The sequence below is a fragment of the Abramis brama genome, assembly GCF_963993115.1.
Source record: "Abramis brama genome assembly, chromosome: 8".
Classification (NCBI taxonomy): Eukaryota; Metazoa; Chordata; class Actinopteri; order Cypriniformes; family Leuciscidae; genus Abramis; species Abramis brama.
In genome coordinates this window covers 25221773-25241632 of record NC_139970.1, presented here as the reverse complement: position 1 = coordinate 25241632, position 19860 = coordinate 25221773, and the positions used below count along the sequence as shown (strand labels likewise).

Here is a 19860-nt window from a genome sequence, read left to right as displayed (position 1 = left end):
AAACTCTTCTGTAATCATGACTGAAGGTGTTGTTTGAGAGATGGAAACAAGTGTGAAACTATGCTGACATGAGGACTGAAGTCAGTGGATCTTAAGTACAGCACTTAAGGCTCACAGTATTTCTCCCGAGAACCTCATATCATCAGTGCAGGAGCACAGAAATCTGTGATTTATTGTGTGAACTGAAATTCAATCACGTTAAGTAGAGGATTGTGTCGGCGCCATTGCCGAATGTGAGAAAGCATTCCAATCGAGCCACCCAAAGACCAACACCAGACACAGATCTTCAGTCTCTCTGTTTATTAAATAAAACTCTTTTGTCCATTAACATGGATGCCAACAGCTTACAAGAAACAGAGTAACTCTGTGGGTCTGTCAAGGGCAAGATTCACCCTTTAACCCCATCTCACCCTGCAGGACTCCTGTCCTTGAACTTTGTTGCCAACCACACAGATGAACTTGCTACAAACCACATTAACCCTAAGGCAGGAATAAGACAGTGAGTTAACACACATGTAGAACAACACATTCAGAGTTGATATGGGCTCTACTGCATCAGTGCTGCTCAATACTGTTCAACTGTCCCAGCTAAGAATAGAGCTACACTGAGATAAGCCATACTGTCTCTAAGAGACTGGTAAGATGAGCAGAGAAAGAGAGAGCATCTGTTTGGTTCTCACTGTTAGAGGGCAACATGATGCTTAGAAGATCATATTTGAGTCCCGGATTCTGGTTCAACGTCCTTAAAAATCTCAAGGGTCCAGGTTTGGGCAAAACTAAGCTGAAGAATCAGCTCCTTTTCAACTCATGGGGTGGAATTTGAATAGAATTGCCCATGTCCTTCATGCATTTTAATTGGAATAACAGTAATAGTAATTTAATGCATTGTAATTCAAAGAAATTCGACACAGGTAAAGCACCCTGGAAAATCAATCAATCAATCAATCAATCAATCAATCAATCAATCAATCAATCAATCAATCAATCAATCAATGAATCAATGAATCAATGAATCAATCAATCAATCAATCAATCAATCAATCAATCAATCAATCGTTCTCTCTGTCCAGCCCCTCAAACTTGAAGACATCTTTGCAAAACTTTAAAATAAGGATTTTTTGTTTAAAAATGACAATTATATGAACTTCTTTGAATTTCAATTCATTTTAAATTCATAATTCTGCTTTCTTACATTCACATTCGATATGCAATTCTGCATCCTCCATTTAATTAGAATTTAAAAGGCATTCTCTATTCAGTTCTGAATAGAGCACAACCCTGCAAGAGGCAGCACGGTTTTGACAGATAAAATTGGATTATTGTTTTGAGAAAAGAGACAGTGATGGGCAGATTGAGCAATCACAGTTTTAGGACGGCTAAAAATAATAGATAAAAGTCAGTCAGTCCACAAATGAAGACGTATGTGGTGCCAGAGGTCATGAAGCTCCTTTGTGATGTGCAGGACATCGCTCTATCACCTCCCTTCTCTGAGAGCGAGTAAGTCAGTGTGATGACACTAACAAAAATGAGTTATTGCAACACAGCAAAAACAGATGTTGACCTCTCTTTTTTTTCTTCATTTGGTTGATTTTTCAGTGACTTGTATTGCAAAATTCTTTGCTCCAGGCAAAATGCTATTTTGTATCGCTAAGTTAAGGCTATCAGTTATTCACAGAAATGAGACAGAAGGGGACATTGGTACGATTTAGAAATGGCATTTCAGGTGACATTCATCAGTTGCCCATTGATCAGCATATATTGGCGCCAAACCTCAGTCTACAAAATACAAAACAGAACAAAGAACCGCCACAGAGGTACTTGAACATGCTACTAACAGATCAAGGAAAAGTACAGTGGATAGATACAAGGGGCTTGGATAGGGTCCAAAATATAATAATGTGAAACTAATAAGGTAGCAACAATCAGCGTGGTCTCTCTTCAAGCAGACGTCTTTGTCTTTGTTTCAGCAGGCATGCGGTGGTTAAACTTTAGAGAAAATATAAACAATATCTATATATACATGACTGTTTAAAATCATTCTAAACTGTAAAATGAAAAGTAGTTGTAAACATGCACTCGTAACCAAACCGCCGTTCTTTAAACACCAGGCTGTCACACTGGATAAACCATCTGTCCAATGACCACAGAAACAATGGGGCTCTATTAGCCGAATCCAACATTCACTTCTATGATAAAGCCATCGACTGGAGGTGGATGTCAGTTCTGTGGTCATATGGAGAGATTCGCTTTTTTTAGGACACTGGCGTAGCTTCTGCGGTTCAGTGTTCTTTAAAGGGAACATTAACCTGCTAACCCTGGTAAGAGCTCAGTTTCCAAAGCCCACACCTGAACTTTAAGTCAATCTGACCCCAGTTCTGTATTGGTGAAACATATATACAGTTCCAACACAGACCTTTAGACCCTACGGCACACCGCTAAAACATCTGATGATCACTGCATGTTGATCTATATCAGGCACATCTGCCTGATGGCTACAGTCAATCATGTGACCCATTAGGTGTCACTGCTAATCTCTGATACTATATTAAGTTATACCTTTAAACACATTCATATATATGCACACAAGGCTCTTGGATTATACAAATACTGATACATAGTGGGCATCTTTAGGTTAAATACTCTTCACAGGCCTTCTCAGAAGGGCTAAAAGATTTTTTGGATCTTGAAGTCACTGTTGTTGACAGTAATGGTAAGTAACTTACGATCTTTTCATTCATCTGGATCGCTATCACACCCGTTTAACTGTCGACCTGAAATTGTGAACTGATGTTTTCATGCTGCATTTAGGAATAGTGTTTCACTCCCTGAAATAGGAAGTTAAATTTAGGCTCTGTCCATGCAGCAGTAAATCAAACCCCACTGCAGTAGCTTGTTGTGACAGACGAGGACCAGAGGATTCAGTGTTAATACCAGCGCTCAATCGATTTCAGCCCGTCTCTAAAGGTATGCTGTAAGCTACAGTGGAGACTGTCTCAGAAATACATAGAAATTTTATTTAAATTCTTATTTTTGTAACACCTCATAATATGATTCAATTTCTTAACATTCGTTAATGTGTTTGCGATCATAAACAAACAATTAATAATACTTTTACAGCATTTAATAATCTTGGTCAATGCTAATTTCTACATATTCATAGATTTTTTAACATTTAGGCTGTGTAAATGAATATTATTTAATATATTCTGAATATACAACAATGAACAACAGTATAAATTAGGGTTAAACTAGATTACTAAATGCTGTAAATGCATCGTCATTGTTAGTTCTTGACATCTAATGCATTAACTAATGTTAATGAATTGACCCTTAAAGTCATAAAGCATTACCATTTTTTCCTTATTGTTCCATTTGTATAGCCTGGCAAGCCAGACCCACATCAAGATGTTGGGTCTGGGAACACGCCATTGACAGGGCTCAATCCAAGGGGTTCCTACTACTTCCTTTTTTAAGAATGACTTAAGTGCCGTTCTTTGTTCTTTTCTCAAAGAAAAGCTTAACTCCAAGTCCTCCAGAGTCACGGCCAAAGCCGATTCGAAAGACCACTGTTCGCCAGCAGCAGCAGCCATTCTATGTTTTCAAGTAGCAGGGAACCGTCGCAACTCTGTCGTCATTCTGTTAAGCCCGCCCGCCGACTCTATACACAATGTGATTGGCCTGACTAGAGTTTGTTTTTTCCAGCTCGAAAGCCAAAGGAGAGTTGCTAGACCACCCTGGCTGCAAATAAAATTTGCTGCCGCTAGGGTGCGTCTATATTTCTAGGCTACCATTTGTAAATAACTGAATTCAAATCATACCTTGCTGATAAAACCTGCATAAAAGTGCGTAAACTGGTTTGCTGGTCTTAGCTCACGCCAAGACGAATATTTGGTGCGAAAATTCAGTGCGATAAACATTTCAATTGAATGAACGACTGTTATTGCAGCTGTTCAGACCAATACAAACAATTGCATGCCATTAATGCAACAGATTTTTTCTACAAAGTGGTGTTCTAATCCATAGCAGTATGAAGAAACCAAACAATAAGATTTGTGCTTTAGGTCACATTTGCAGAGCCACTACTGTTACATAAAACTACAGACTTTCTTCTTTGCTGTAAGTGCCACCTGCTGTAAGCGCCACCTACTGTTAGAGAGTGAAGTTGCATTTTCAATCTCCTGGTCTGCCATTTTTCTGGTTTAAACAAACAAAACAAATGCAGAAATGTTCATGCCAAATGTTTGTGTTGGTGTGAATAGGCTAAGTTGGTCTTCATTTTGTCTAGCTGGGTAACCTGCTAGTCTCCCAGCCTGACCATTTGAAAAATGCCCAAAACCCCTCTAAAACCAGCCAACAGACAGGCAAACCAGCATAGGCTGGTGTAAGATGTTTTTTATCAGCAGGGTATTTCAATGAAAATCAAATGGAATCTTCCCCTAAATTTAATGGCACAATATTTTTGATTTGGCTTAAAAATATAATAAAATGATTGCACAAATTGCCACTTTGCTAATAAACGATAATTGGTAAAACTGTTTTAGTACACATTCTCTTTTCTGAGGGTTTTCTTTTTTTAAAGACTACAGGTCCATTCTCAACACTGAGCACTAGCACTGTCGTTTTAGAGGGGAGTATAGGATTAAATAAACATCCAGCTAACTGTAACAACTTGCACTGGTCAGTTTTGCGGCCTGAGGGCGAACACCAAAAATGCCCGGGGCAAACTACAGAAGCTGAAATGTTACATCTCTTTCAGGCCAGTCTAACCTATCCCTATCAGCAGACCCCCATAAACATCTTCATAATGGATGAGTTTGCCGTTTCATCTCTTTAGTGGTGGCATGTTGTAGGGCCTTAGAGAGGCACTGGAATGAGTGCTTTGCATGCACTGATGTATAATTCAGTAAGCTCCTTTAGGAGGAAAGTTTGTTCCCTGGTCCTGTTAGGCTAAGCCAGGGCCCAGTGACGTCCATATGTGCACCACCAACTGTCATGTGAAGAACATTATTGTGCCAGGGTGTCTCGCTCTCCTTCTCTTTTCACTTGAACACACTTCTTGTCCATTTACTGGGTGAGTCTTTTGCTCTTCTGGTCCTGCCTCTCTCTCTTTTTCTCTTGGAAATTGGCAGTATCTTCTGATGAGCCGTCTCAAGAGGAGGGAGAGGGCACACAGTGTGATCCCAAGGCAGTGGCCTACTGGTAGGGGGAATTTGGTTGGAATTGAGTCATAGCTTACAGGTCACGAGCCTGTGATAAGACGTTCTGGATGATAAGACACAGTGGTCATGACAAGGTCTGTTTAACTGGTTCAGCCAGGCTGTGTTGAGAGATGGAGTCCATTTGAGGCCCATTACAGTGCTGTATTTATATTGGTTTGTTCCACAAAAGTGTTTGAAAAGTCTCTTCTCTTTGGGTCCCACTAGCCAAAGACAAAGAAGAGGCTGAGGAAGGTGGAGATGCTTGAGTGTGTTTGTATGATTGTAGAAGAGTGGCTGATTTTTGCAGTCCCACATTTAGTCCCGACTTCTGTTGCGCTTCTTGAAGAAGAAGAAGGGAGTTTTCTGTGGCGGTCCCAGCAGCATAGGCACCTGGTTCTTATGCGTGATCCGTATCTGCAGGAAAGAAGGAAAGATTACTCTCCGAAAACAACCAAATCTGAACAGTTGGCTAAATCCTTCTGGTTGTTAATCACTCAAAGTTTTAAGCAGTTGTCTCATTCACATTCAGCAAATGAGCTGACATAAATCACACATGTCCAAATTAACAGGCACAAATTTGAGAACGTGAGAGCTGACCTTGAAACTGAAATAACATCCCATATTCCCCTCTGCACAGTTGAGCAAATTAGAGAGGACTAAAAGCACAGCGGCACACTTTTTTATAGCGCTTGCGCTGACAGAGATGTATATATAGCGGAGGACATTGTGTTGGCGCTATGTGCAGATGGAAAGCTACATGTTTATTCCCCTCTTTTAATGACATAATCAGTCAATGACAGGGTGTGACATGACAGTGTTTTAATTAACAGTCTGCTCGCTGCGATGGTTGAATGTACAAAGCTGCAACAGATCGGAGGAGGCAATTTTCTGAGATGGAGAAAAGGTTCTACTCTGAATTGACACCTATCATTGAGCTTTGGGTGGATCTGACTTCACATTGCATCAGAGGCTCTTGTGAACTTTAAGAGTAGACAGATACTGTGGTCTCTTTCAGAATATGTTTTGTGTTTATTGTAGAGTTATTCTGGTGCAACTTCAAAGAACCAACAAGGTGTGTGAAAAAAAACAAGTAGTAAACTCTTAAGGCCCCGATATACTCACGGCAAAGTTATTTTTCGTTCTTCGTTTAGAGGTAAAACAAAGTTTGAAATACGTGAGCAACAATATACTGTTATCGAACATCTGACACTGCCAACACTGCTGAGAGGGATGGTTCGATGAATATGTAAATATGTGCGGCACGCTTTCCTCGCAATAAAATGCACACACAACAAAATTGAGAAAACTGCAATCCTTTTAATAAAGCATTAGAAAAGCTTCTGATTATAGCAATGTGGTTGTGTTTGCATGAGCTCTACAGCACTCCACTGAATTCACGTCATGTTTATTTATATATCACTTTATACACTAGATAGCTTAAAATCAAGCAGCTTTATCATATTAAACACAAAAAACAGTGCCAGTGTCTCATTTTATCAGAAGTACAACTGCAATTTTCTACTATAAAGCAGCTCTCCACTGTGTTCATGTTTTCACTCACAGACGTCTGACCTCGACCGACTGCACAGGCCAAATAAACCAGAAAAGATTTTCACGTGAAAGAAGGCGGAGCCTCTGTGCACACCTTCCTACAGCAGCCGGAGCAAACTTTTCCGGGAAGTTCGCTTTGGTAAGCTGTTTCGAACTCCCAAGATGAACTTCGTTTCGGCCTGATTTTGTTTGAAATTACGTCATAGCAGTTCGTTTTTCGATTTCGCTTGAAGTATCGGAGCCTTTACCATTTGATGTCATATTTCAGGTCATTTAGTTGATCTAAAACCTAACATCTACACCCAATCCCTCTTGAAAAGTTGGTCTGGAGTACTTTCAGTTTAACATTCATGTACATTCAGGTTCAAATTGTGCGATGTATAGTTTGCATATTTAAAACAGGGTTCACCAATCTCGGTCCTGGAGGGCCGCTGTCCTGCAGAGTTTAGCTCCAACCCCAATTAAACACACCTGAACCAGCTAATCAAGGTCTCACTAGGCATACTAGAAACTTTCAAACAGGTGTGTTGGAGCTAAACTCTGCAGGACAGCGGCCCTCCAGGACCGAGATTGGTGAACCCTGATTTAAAATAGAGAACAAAACTGGTATCTTGTCCTTCCCAGTGTTAACTAGACAAGTAACAGAGAAGTCACTTTCAAACCAAGAAGATTTCTGTTGGTCAGTGTGGCGAATCTGCATGACTCGTTTTAAAACTCGTTGAAAAATCTGTGTGGGGAAATCTTTTGCCCCGATTGTTTGGATTCCTATCGAAATGACTGGATTTTGCCCACAGAAATGAATAATGTAGTGTCATAATGTGTCAGAAAAATTGTCTGGTATGGGTCATGAAAGAGTGTGTTTCAGACATTCAAATAAAACTGTAAATGAAAGCAAAATCAAATGAGCTGACCGTGCATGGAGGCTGCATCCACGGTTCTCCATCGATCTGCATGGGCAGCAGCCGGGACGTCCTGCGGACATAGAGACAAGAACAGAGAAAGAAAGACAGAGCTGTTACGGGTCAGGTCATTGACCAGGCAGACCGCGGGCACGAGGCTCCTATACAACACTTTTCCTGGACGGCTCTGAACACTGTGCTCTTTGTTCCCACAGCCCCATTCCCAGCCAGGCCCCTTACTCTCTAAACTAACACACTCACACAGTTCAGCACCTCCATCTCCATATGCACACAGTTACAAAAAGTTAGTTTAGTCTTTTCAGCAGGGCCACTACGAGTTAAAACAACACAGCATGGGAGAATGACAATGATGAATGCCCTATTAATGCAGATTACGGAAAGTATTACGCCATAGGCAGACTATCCTGTGTACAGGTGAGGAAACAGCAGTGAAAATTGTGAATAACCACCTCGCTTCAATTCAGCACTAACTGTTGAGGTCATTATGAGTGCTTAATGGAGCGTAGCATGCCGGGCAACACAAACTTGTGAACTAGCACCTCAGACGTGATGAGTCTCCACTGGTTCATTAGCATACGTCAGGACTGAGCAGTGTGTGTGTTTAGACATGCTACAAACATCATTATTCATCAGTACGAGCAGTCCAGAATGTTAGAGCTGTTGGCAAAGCGAGTGACAGCGGGTCAAAGGTCTGATTTACTAGCCGCACTGGCCAAGATAGGACGTCCTGCTGAGGGGGAGGGGGAATAGAGAGACGTTTCAGAGTCATGGACACGAGAAGTCAGAGTGTTTGTCAATGAGTTGGACAAATACTGAACTCTTAGTCAATGTGTATGTGGACGGGCATGAACTACTGACCTGATGGTGACACTGGAACACTGTGCAAGGCGCCGCCCAGCACTCTTGAGACCCGTGTATATCTGACCCATCTCGATGGCTCCCTCCAAACCCACCACCTCCAGAAGCTGATCACTCAGATCTGTTTAGCCGGAGAGGAACAGACAGATAGATTCTTAACGGTTTCATTTAAGTATCAACGTTTTCTCAGATCAGGTGGTGAGATCTTTCTCAATATTTAGGGATACAGTGATTTATTATTAGTTAATATGGATGGCATGACTCAGATAATTTGGTCTTCAAAGAATTTGATGTGAAATAACTGAGTTCATAATGAAACCTTTTGATTGCAGCACAGTTTGTGACATCATTAAAGGGTTAGTTCACCCAAACATTTTAATTCTGTCATCGTTTACTCATCCTTATGTCATTCCAAACCTGTTATGTTCACATATAAACATTGATCACTGAACATACATAGAGCACAGCAAATAAGGTCAAAACAAACAAAACCAACAAACATAAAACCCTCAAGCATATTTCATTGACGCACAGGAACAAACCACTTTGCTTCTTGTACGTCAAGCACGTTTGAGCTTCTGTTTACTATATTTGATGTGCTCTATGTATGTGTGTTGATCAGTGTTTATATGTGAAAAAAAAGCTTAAATGAAATCTGTTCATCATATAAAGCAATTTTTTCTCCTCAGAGGACTCAATTCATGTGGATTTCATATTCGTTCCCTTAATGAACTTTATGAACAAAAGTTTAGGTTTCATGAACTTTTAATAGAGGAATATAAATTTCTCAGGATTTATAAAAAATATCTTCATTTGTGATTTGAGGATGAACAAAAGTCTTACGGGTTTGGAACGACATGAAGGTGAGAATATGACCAAAATGTCACGATATCTAAGATCTCCCCTGAAACTCCAAAGGAGACCTATTCTGAGAATACTGGGGTATTTTTCTCACTGCAAACAATATGAGAACCAAGATGTAGGGGAAAAGACTCAATTCATTAGAAGTGATCTCTCATTGCTGTCTAGGAAAACAACTGTGATATTAAAGATACTAGAGATATAATTTACTTTCTTATAGGAAAGGAAGAACAGGAGAATCATATAGAAATATCTAAATAGCATCTTAAAAAAACATATCAATAGCAAACTCTAATTGGAAAGTAAAACTGCATTTAGGTGGAAGTATGAGAAATAAGCATAGAAAATGAGCATAGAACTAGGGGAAAAGACATTGAGGTCTTACTCACTCATTAAGGTCTTACTCACTCATTAACTTTCTCTCTCACACACTAGGGTCATGGCAGCAAGTGTCCCATATGCACGGACACACACACACACACACACACACACACACACACACACACACACACACACACACACACACACACACACACACACACACACACACACACACACACACACACACACACACACACACGCACACACGAGGGAATGATTATATGTCTGTTGCAGAGTAGGAGAATCAGGCACACTAAATGAGTGATTTATAAAAGCCTCTTTATTTCAAAAAAAGCCTCCTGGGTCATTTATTTATATATTTATAACTATTATAGTTTATATTAATATTTTGAATTAGCTTTTATTTTATATTTATATTTCATAGTTGCATTTTTAGTCATTTTGTTTTAGTAACTTTTGTACTTTTGTACTTTTTAATTACTACTATTTAGTTGTAATTTATTTTCATTTCAAGTTTAGTTTTAATTCAGTTTAAGCTTTCCATTTAGTTAGTTTAGTGCTTCAACTTATTAAGTTTCCAAGGCAACATTTCTAATTTTCTTTTAGTTTTTCCATCTAATTTTTATTTAAATTTAATTTCACCTTTATTTCAAATAGTCTTTCCCTAAACTTTTGCCAGTGATTAGAGTTCTTGCTGGAACATATGGGTTCCATTGTAAAAAGTGTGACAATCTGGGGAAGCCCAAATTGTGCTAAAGATATGGACGAAAAGCCACAAAACTTTAATTCTGACATGTTCTGAGAACCATGTCCTGTGTTCATTTGCAAATTAGAAGCGATTAAAACGAGAGTTTACTAATGCTATAAGACTGAGAAATCATTCAAGCAAATGAGGCACTCTATGCTACTACCCATCAGCAGTCCAAAAGACCATGTAGTACAAATCCCTCTTCTCTTTCACACTCCATCCATTCCCCAAATTTGACCCACATTCCTGGCTAATCAGTGAAAGCTCTAGCTATCTGTTCAGTGTAACAGTGCATAACATCCACACAACCCAGAATTCATCATAAGTTCAAGCCAAATATTCACCATACGGAGCGATCAGTCAAAGAGATGTTCCAATTTTACTCATGTTGGGTCCGCCTATAAAAAAGCTCATCCAGACTATTAACCAAAAGGTCTCTAATGTGTGACATGCACTTAAAAGCACAGCTGCAGAGTCCAGACATGCAGTGATGGTGTGTTTAGATGAGGCTATATGCAGTTTAACACACTGTAAACATTGTTAATAATTTCACAATGTCACACTTTTGCAACCCGGCAGGAAACTGTCGCCTGGCTTATTCTTGTCCTAGATAGAGACTTGCGCAAGAACAATGATGCAAGTTTGAGCTCCAGAGAACATCACACCCGATGCTGACCAGACAGAAATACCATCCAAAATGGATAGTGTTTGACTTTTGGTTACAATGAAAGGTCAAAATATTAAGAATACTAATTTTATTTTGGCAAAACTAAATGTATACAGTACGTATATATGAACAAACAATAAACAAAAACTTTTACAGCATTTCTATAGGTTAATGTTAATGTATGAATATGCTATTATCACTGTTATTTCATGAAATTGTATGCATTAACTAATGTTAACAAATTTAATATATTGTAAACTGCAATCAATAGTCATGCAGTAAGTACAAATTCTGTTTCAGAAAAAAAATCTGCTGTCTGTTAACAGTAAAATCCAGAATTAACCCAGACATTTGAAACATTTTAATATAAAGGTCAGGTCTCTTGAAACCAGTACAAACTACACGTTGAAATGGGAAAAATCCGTCCCTGATTTCGGTGTTACTGATACTGTAGGTTCAGATAATAAATTCAGCAGCTGTGAATATTGCATTTACGCAGGGAGCAAGTTAGTGAGTCATTGTCAAGTTTAAATATTTCACAGAGCAAATTTCACGGCACATATCACAAAACTTGTCCTCGGTGAACATGGCCAACTTCTAAACTGTGCTTAGTACACTCCAGGAACGCCTACTCGCTCAACAAGGACTTCTGTGAGAAACTTCACCCTGTACATTTCATTGAGCAGAGGACAACATATGAGTCAAAATCTGCTAAGAGAAAATTCAATTTAATAAATCATGTAAAAATGTGTTATCTTTTTAAAAAAAAAATTAAACAACATTTTACCAAACTTTGATAACTGCCTTAATCTTTTAAAAAAGATAGTGATCAAACTACATTCTATAAAAATCACCTGTCAAGTTTATAATATATTACATCAGCATATGAGAGTCAAATTGGACTACTTCTTTAATCACTTATTTAATAGTTCATCTATTGCCAAAATTATAAAAAAAAGATCCAAGAAAAGAAAATTATTGAAAATATTCAAATCAGGAATATCAGAAACAGAATGCGTAGTTTGAGCACAAAAAAATGTCCGTCAAAAACTAACATGTTGAACGATTTTTTCAGTTGGATCGGCGTTTATTCTCTTTAGCATGCAGTGTGAAGTATTTCACTCAGTTCCTTGATTGTTCCGATTCAATTTCAGCAAGTGAAGAACAAATTTATATTCACGTGCATTATGTATTATGCATGCTATCTTCTCTGACAGACAGCATTATGAAGCTGCACAGGCCGCCATTTTCTCCATTGAGTGGTTTTGATGCACAAAGTTGTTTTTATTGTATCTTATAACTAAATATTTTTTTAAACCAATTAAAATTCAGATCCTGTTGTAAATAATAGTGAAAAATAAGACGGCCATCCCATTATTACCCCTTAGCAGATTTTGACTCATAGCAAATTCTCCAAATTTTATCAATAATTTTACATTTTTAGCAAAAACTAGTCTTTAAATGGTTTTTGTGTCCCAAGGCTCTGAATACTGCCATGCAATAGTTTTCAGCATGTGGTATGACCTGTGAATCTCTTTTGTTGAGTCATGACCTGGCTGAAGAGAAAAAGCTGCCTGCCAGTGTTTATAAAGTGTTTATTGATTGATGAGAAGTGGAGAGGTCTGAACCTGCCTGACTGTGCAGCATTGCTGGGGGATGTTGTGACTCTCCTCCTCTGAAAGGTCAGACAGGAGAGGTCTGCTGAGAGGTGAACAAACCGTAGGCTTCGCATGGAGGGCTATGAAGTGCCCCAACAGAGAAATCCGTGCCTGCTATCCTTTATCCACCTCCACAATGCTACTATTTGACAAGCATGTCAAAGATCTCGATGCATTGTGAGCTCTATACATCTCATGAGTTTTCCCAGAAAGAATAATAGGATTGAGAGCTATAAGAAGAAAAGAAGGAGGTAAAGAGGGCAGATTAGGACTTCAGCACTCACGATATGAAATGACGTGAGTGACAAACGGCTCCCTAACACCTAAAACTGCAACAATATTCACCCTCACACACATCTACATGGACTCTGTGTCTGCAGAACTCTGAGAATGCTAATTTGCCAATTTTCTGCAAAATTCAAATAGTCGACATTGACTAAATTCTATGCATTCCTGGTCTCTCGTGTATTTATTAAACATTTTTGGATCATTTAAATATGCTATCTAGGGATGCAGTGATATTAAAAGTCTGCCCGATACGGATAAGCTGATATAAATATCTATTATTTACTGTTCTATTTTGTCTAAATAAATTGTCTAATAAAATAAACAAATAAAACAGTAGAAACTAAAATTTGACTAAAAAATAGGTCAGTTGTTTTAAATGCAACAAATTAATTTATGCATTACAATGTTGTAAATTACAGTATGAACAATGGATGTTCATGCATTTCAGTGTGTTTTTAAATTATTAGGCCGTGTGTCACCAAAGCGTATTTAGCCAGCTGAAATGCCTAGTTGTGGGCGCTTGAGAGCGTTTTTTTTTTTTTTTCAGTTGAGACGCTTTGCTATATATGGAATTTACACTGAAGTGTTTCTCATTTCGCACATATTTTGTTTCTGTGCTGTTTCTATATAAAAATGTTGACACAATGTAAATTATTTGCTCTGGCTCTTGTTTTAAATTATTTTGTTCCGTTATAGAGAGCCTAAGTCCCTCCCCTCCGCTTCCGGCTCATGGGACCTTATTTCGGAAAAAATATGTATGGTAGTCAATGGCGAGAGACAACTTATCTTTTTATTCCGTCTGAACTGTGCCCTGAATTACACATATGATGTTTGTCAATTTAAAAGATACATTTTAAAGTCAAGAAAGTCGCAGGGCACAATTCAAACGAGATCAAAATATTTGTTGTCTCTCGCCATTGACTACCATACAATATTTTTCCAAAATAAGGTCCCATGGTGGTCCACCGGAAGGGGAGGGACTTAGGCTCTCTATTATCCTTGTTGTTGTCATCTGTTGACGTTGTACAAGCAGAATGTGGCGGTTGGTCAATGTGGTATTTGTCCCGCCCCTCCTCCATTGTGATTGGACAGCTGGGTAAAAAATGACAGTGATGAGCGCTGCGTTTTAACCAAAATTGAACATTCTTCAACTCTCGGCGACCGGTAAAACGTGAAGTAGACACTCAGCGTCTCGTTACGCTGCTACCGTTTTGAAAATGTGGCACTCCCACTGAAAACAGTTGGAAAAATGCTAGTCTCTGGAAAAACGCTTTGGTGGACACACGGTCTTAGTGTTTTTTAAAGATGAACTTTAAGCGTTAGATGAATCTAAATATAATAAGGATAATGAGCATAAACAATTAAATATCCAAATAAATATTTTTTTCCCCATTTTTTTGCAGAATAATATAGTCAACCAGTTATTATGAAAAATTCTGTAAATCACTGTAAAAAGACGAGTAATAATATATTCACATATGCTGTATGCTATATCCAACTGTGTATTTACTGTCAGCCTTTTGTTTTGTGGAACAAACGTATTATTATCAAACACACAGCCTCTTGTTCGTTGCCCCAAAAGCAGCAATAAAATAATAATAAAGAGAGGGAGGGGAAAAAATTGACGGGAGCCTTATTTTCCTCACGACACGAATGTTTCCCGCTCTGTCAGGTCTGGGCTTTCTTATTCCAGGCAGCGCATCACAGTGAGGCAGCGCTAAGAATAGCTCACAAACGCCTTCTTATGTAACCGTGTCAGAATGCATTGTGTGGAGGATATTAAGTCCTGGCTAAGCAGGGTCGTGTTGGAAGTATAGAACAAACGACAGTGATCTAATAACAAATGACATGATCCACACTGTAGAAAGGGACTAAGTTTAGTTGATCACTGCCATTTACTTCAGTGGAAGCCCCTTTTCAGTTAGGCTACCTGTAATTTCAGCTGAAATAATTCACTGAACACTACTGAGGTCAGCATACTCTTCAGCACTGGCATTTTGAAACTCGCTCGCATTTTAGAAAACAACAAAAAGTGAACCTGCATGTGAAGCTCAAACTGTTCATTTCATATAATGACAAATTTCATCTAACCCTGAGTTGTTCCTGTTCACGGTCACCTTGCGCTTGCTGACCGAACTAGAGACCCGGCACCCTGTAAAGCTGCTTTGTGACACTTACCATTAATAAAACTCTATATAAATGATGAATGGAATTAAACCTACAGCAGAAAGAGCCATGAAACCGGTTTATAAAGGAGCATCAGGACCCATCAAAAGACAGAAAACTGAGGGGTCGGTGGGATGCCACATGGGTGAGGAGAGCAATTATTTATTGCGTTCTGGTTCCCTCTGGCCTGTGCTGTCCCTTTGGTGTCTTGGGCAAGTCGAAGAGAAGGCAGATGGTCAGAAGGAGCTGGAGAGGGTGCAGGAGCTGTGGTAGAGGTGCGGGGGTGGCCAGTCTCTTGGCACATGGACAAAGCATGAGAGCCACATCTCAGTGTTTACAGAGAGCAATCCACTGTCCACAGTATCAGCCCGTGTTACAACTCACGCTCACTCAGAATGAGCATTCCTGTACTACGACTTTACAGTTCTCTTGCATACTTCATTGGAAAGAGCTTCTTTTGCACTCTTTGCTATCATACTATATTCCAAAGCTTTTCTATTTACTTCTTTCTAACATACTTTATTCCCAAGATCATCTTATGTACTCTTCACTGCATACTTTTCCCCTGAGATTTCCTTGTGTACCCTTCTCTAGGATCTCTGAGATCTTCAATCGCAAAGCTATTCTTATATACTCTTTTCTAGCATGTCATTCTCAGAACTCTTCTTTGGTAAACATCATCTCTGAGATATTATTCACTCTTTACTAGCATTCTTGTTGATCAAGCTCTTATACTCTATGCTGAGTTTGCTCTATATTCCAGATCTCTTTATGTACACTTTCCTAGCATTCTAGTGCCTGAAAATAGGTCTAATAGGTTAGACAAACTTAGTCCCGGTCACGTTGGAAGTTACCGAGCTGGGGACTATTTTCAGGCGCTGTGTCATATCATTACGCCTGCTGGACTCATGGTACGGCAGCAAAGTTTATTGATTATTACGCAGGAATGAGAGTATAGTTCCTGGCCATATCAGCCTAGAAAATCGCAACTTTTCATTTTCCGTCGGTTACGATGTAACTACAGAAGAGTCAAGTTTTAAATAGGAAAAATATCGAAACTCTTTGGTCATTTTTTTTAGAGAGATGCTAATGGTCCTGTCCGATTCAATGATCTATGCTAAGCTATGCTAAAAGTGGTACCGCCAGACCCGGAGTTCGGCTGAATGGATTCGAAAACGGTAACTCTCAACTGTTTAACTCTGGGGGAGTTGTAAAATGAGCCTATTTCCAAAAAAAGTGGAATATCCCTTTAAGAACTCAGCATTAGCTACATATAATACTAATACAAGATTTTACTTACACAATATAGCTAGTAATTTTTTTGTAACAATCAAAGTCATTAGCACATCTCAGAAAACCTTAAGTTGAAAAAAAAAATATCATGAGGGGCTTGCTACTTAAAAAGGGTTAATAGATGGGCAAATATATATTGTTAAAGGGTCAGTGCATCCACAATTTACTCAAGCCATCCTAGGTGTATATGACTTTCTTCTTTCAGCCAAACACAATCGAGTTATATTAAATAATATCCTGACTCTTCCAAAAAAGTACATTCATCCATCATAAAAGTAATCCATACAACTCCAGGGGGTTAATAAAGGCCTTCTGAAGCGAAACAATGCGCTTGTGTAAGAAAAACGTCCATATTTATAACTTTAATCACTAGCTTCCGCTAACGTTTGTCCGCAAGTTCATGAGAGAGTCGAGTTCCGGCATATGTCATATGATGATGTTGGAGTAGCGTAAGCTTAGGTGAGAGTAGACGCCTCTCTCGGTTCAAACAAATAGGGCTAGGCAACAAACTCAAGCTCCTCCGATATTTCCCTATTTGCCCCAGACCGAGGGAGATTGACCGTCATCTTGAACTTCTTCCATTTTCTAATAATTGCGCCAACAGTTGTTGCCTTCTCACCAAGCTGCTTGCCTATTGTCCTGTAGCCCATCCCAGCCTTGTGCAGGTCTACAAATTTATCCCTGATGTCCTTACACAGCTCTCTGGTCTTGGCCATTGTGGAGAGGTTGGAGTCTGTTTGATTGAGTTTGATTGAGTGTGTGGACAGGTGTCTTTTATACAGGTAACGAGTTCAAACAGGTGCAGTTAATACAGGTAATGAGTGGAGAATAGGAGGGCTTCTTAAAGAAAAACTAACAGAGAGATGTAATTCTTACTGGTTGGTAGGTGATCAAATACTTATGTCATGCAATAAAATGCTAATTAATTATTTAAAAATCATACAATGTGATTTTCTGGATTTTTTTGTTTTAGATTCCGTCTCTCACAGTTGAAGTGTACCTATGATAAAAATTACAGACCTCTACATGCTTTGTAAGTAGGAAAACCTGCAAAATCGCAGTGTATCAAATACTTGTTCTCCCCACTGTACATGTAGGATGGCTGGAGGGTGAGTAAATTATGGGATAATGAAATTTTTGGGTGAACTAACCTTTTTAATTAAATGAACCTACTTTTAGATTTACCAGTGTAAAGTTTGAATTTACGGTATTAAAAAAGGCAAACTCATGAGTAAGATTTTTCTGTCAAGATCTGACATTTTATCCCTACGATAAAATTAATTACATTGTTCTTAAACGAATATGTGAAAAATGCCCTTAATTGCACTTCTTCTCAACATTCTCATAAATATCTTAGAATTTCTCTTTTTTTGACTTTTTTCTTACGATTTTTGTGAACGCGACCCCTTCTGCACTCTTTATTGAGTATGTTCTCTTTAGCTCCAGCCCTGCTCTATTTATACAACATACTCCTCATGACACACTTCCTTCCCATGCTTCTATTCAATAGAGCCGTTCTCATTATGTCAGTATTGTGACATGTCTTAAAACAGTCTCACACCACGGCAGACATTTACGACGAGCTCAAATGAACGATAGGTGTTAATTTTTACATTGTTTAGCATTTCATGACTTGTCATGACTCACATATCGGGGTGGGTGTTGTTCAATGAGAGCCCTACTGATAGTCTGCCACACTGCTCAGGCTCTCCTCATCATCACACACACTCACTGTACGGATGCGCTCCGTTCACTGGCGTTCTGCATGCAAAAGAGCTCGCCAGTCTCCCAACCTCTGTTCCCATGCCATTCACAAACAAAGCTCCTCTCACAAAGCAGGCCAACAATCACAGCTCTCATGACGCAGATCATGGGAAAGGGCCTCTTGGGCCAGAAACATCTTCAATGATTTTGAACCCCTGAGGGGTGAGAGCCACTCTTCAGACGTCCATCACTCTTGCTAAAGCGAGAGCGAAGCCGTGGATTGGCTTTTTTGGCCACTGATCGAGGACGCTGAGCCACAGTGGAAAGCGTCCCTTTCGTCCACTGAGTCACCGTGTTCCCACAATGCTCTATGGGTGGAGAGTTTTACTTCTATTTCTGTCATGTGTGACGGGAGTGAGGAAATACAACACAAATCATTCGCTCTGTGTTTACGAGGTTCAGAGTGTGTGTACGTGTGTGTTTTTGTTTGTGGGATGTAACAATGAATGGCACCAGTGCCCTGAAATAGCCAGCAACATGAGGCAGTGTGCGGCAAGATCGCAGTGGGAAGGGTGGAGCAACTTGTGTACGAGCCATAAAGAGAAAGAAAGAGGAGAGTTAAAGGGTGTGGGAAGCAGGTGAAAGGACAAAATGTCCCTCTGTGACCCTGAAATAAAGAGAGGAAAAAGGAAGAGCCTATTTGAGATAAGAGATGTGGAAATGCTGCTTACTACACAAATACTGCTTCATTATTTCAGATATTCCTGAAATATACAAACATAAAAAAAATAAATAAAAAAAAAGAAGTCCTGTACATTTTGATTGTCTAATTTATTTATTAATTTTTGGCAGAAAGGCATTGTGATTAAGCAACTTTTGCATGCTCATTTCATGTTATACTTATGTTTAACTCATTATCATCATAATGATCAATCTCGTACAGTATGTTAATTCTACAACTCTTCAATGAGGCATGTTTACTAGAACATAGGCTACACTACCATTGAAAGTTCAGTTAGATTTTTTTTATATATATATTCATTCAGCAAAGATGCATTAAATGATCAAAAGTGACAGTAAAGACCATTTCAAGTAAATACTGTTCTGTTGAAAATTCTATTCAGACAAAAAAAAAAAAAAAAAATTGCACCACGGTTTCCACAAAAATATTAAGCTGCACAACCATTTTCAACAATGATAATAATAAGAAATGATTATTGAGCACTAAATCATCATATTAGAATGATTTCTGAAGGATCATGTGACACTGAAGACTGGAGGAATGATTAGTCATCACAGACATTTACAATTTTTAAAAATAGAAAACAGTTATTTTAAAATGTAAGACTATCTTACAATATTACCACTTATATTGTATTTTGATTGAATAAATCCCCCGTTGCTGATCATAGGGGACTTTATGCCTTTACACTATTACTGTTACAGTAAAGCTGCCAATCATACACTTTTAGAAAAAGGCTTTTTCATTTGCCTAACAATGCTTCCATCAAGGTTTGATATTTGCCTAACAATGCTTCCATCAAAGTTTGATAGAAAAGATGATACCAACAAAAATAAAATATTACACTATATAAATATAATAAAT

At 38.8% G+C, this 19860-nt stretch overlaps 1 protein-coding gene across 2 annotated transcripts in view; it reads right to left on the bottom strand.

The window, feature by feature from the left end:
• Positions 1–3358: 3358 nt before the first annotated feature.
• The window catches only part of dgkg (diacylglycerol kinase, gamma), a 107628-nt gene continuing 91126 nt past the window's right edge, over positions 3359–19860 (bottom strand). For both annotated transcript variants that reach the window (XM_084122276.1, XM_084122277.1), the window contains exons 23-25: positions 8528–8648; positions 7661–7721; positions 3359–5612 (exon numbers count right to left, since the gene is read on the bottom strand). In XM_084122276.1, the coding sequence (XP_083978402.1) occupies positions 5514–5612; positions 7661–7721; positions 8528–8648 (281 nt within the window). In that variant the 3' untranslated portion in view covers positions 3359–5513. The remainder of the gene's footprint in view (positions 5613–7660; positions 7722–8527; positions 8649–19860) is intronic.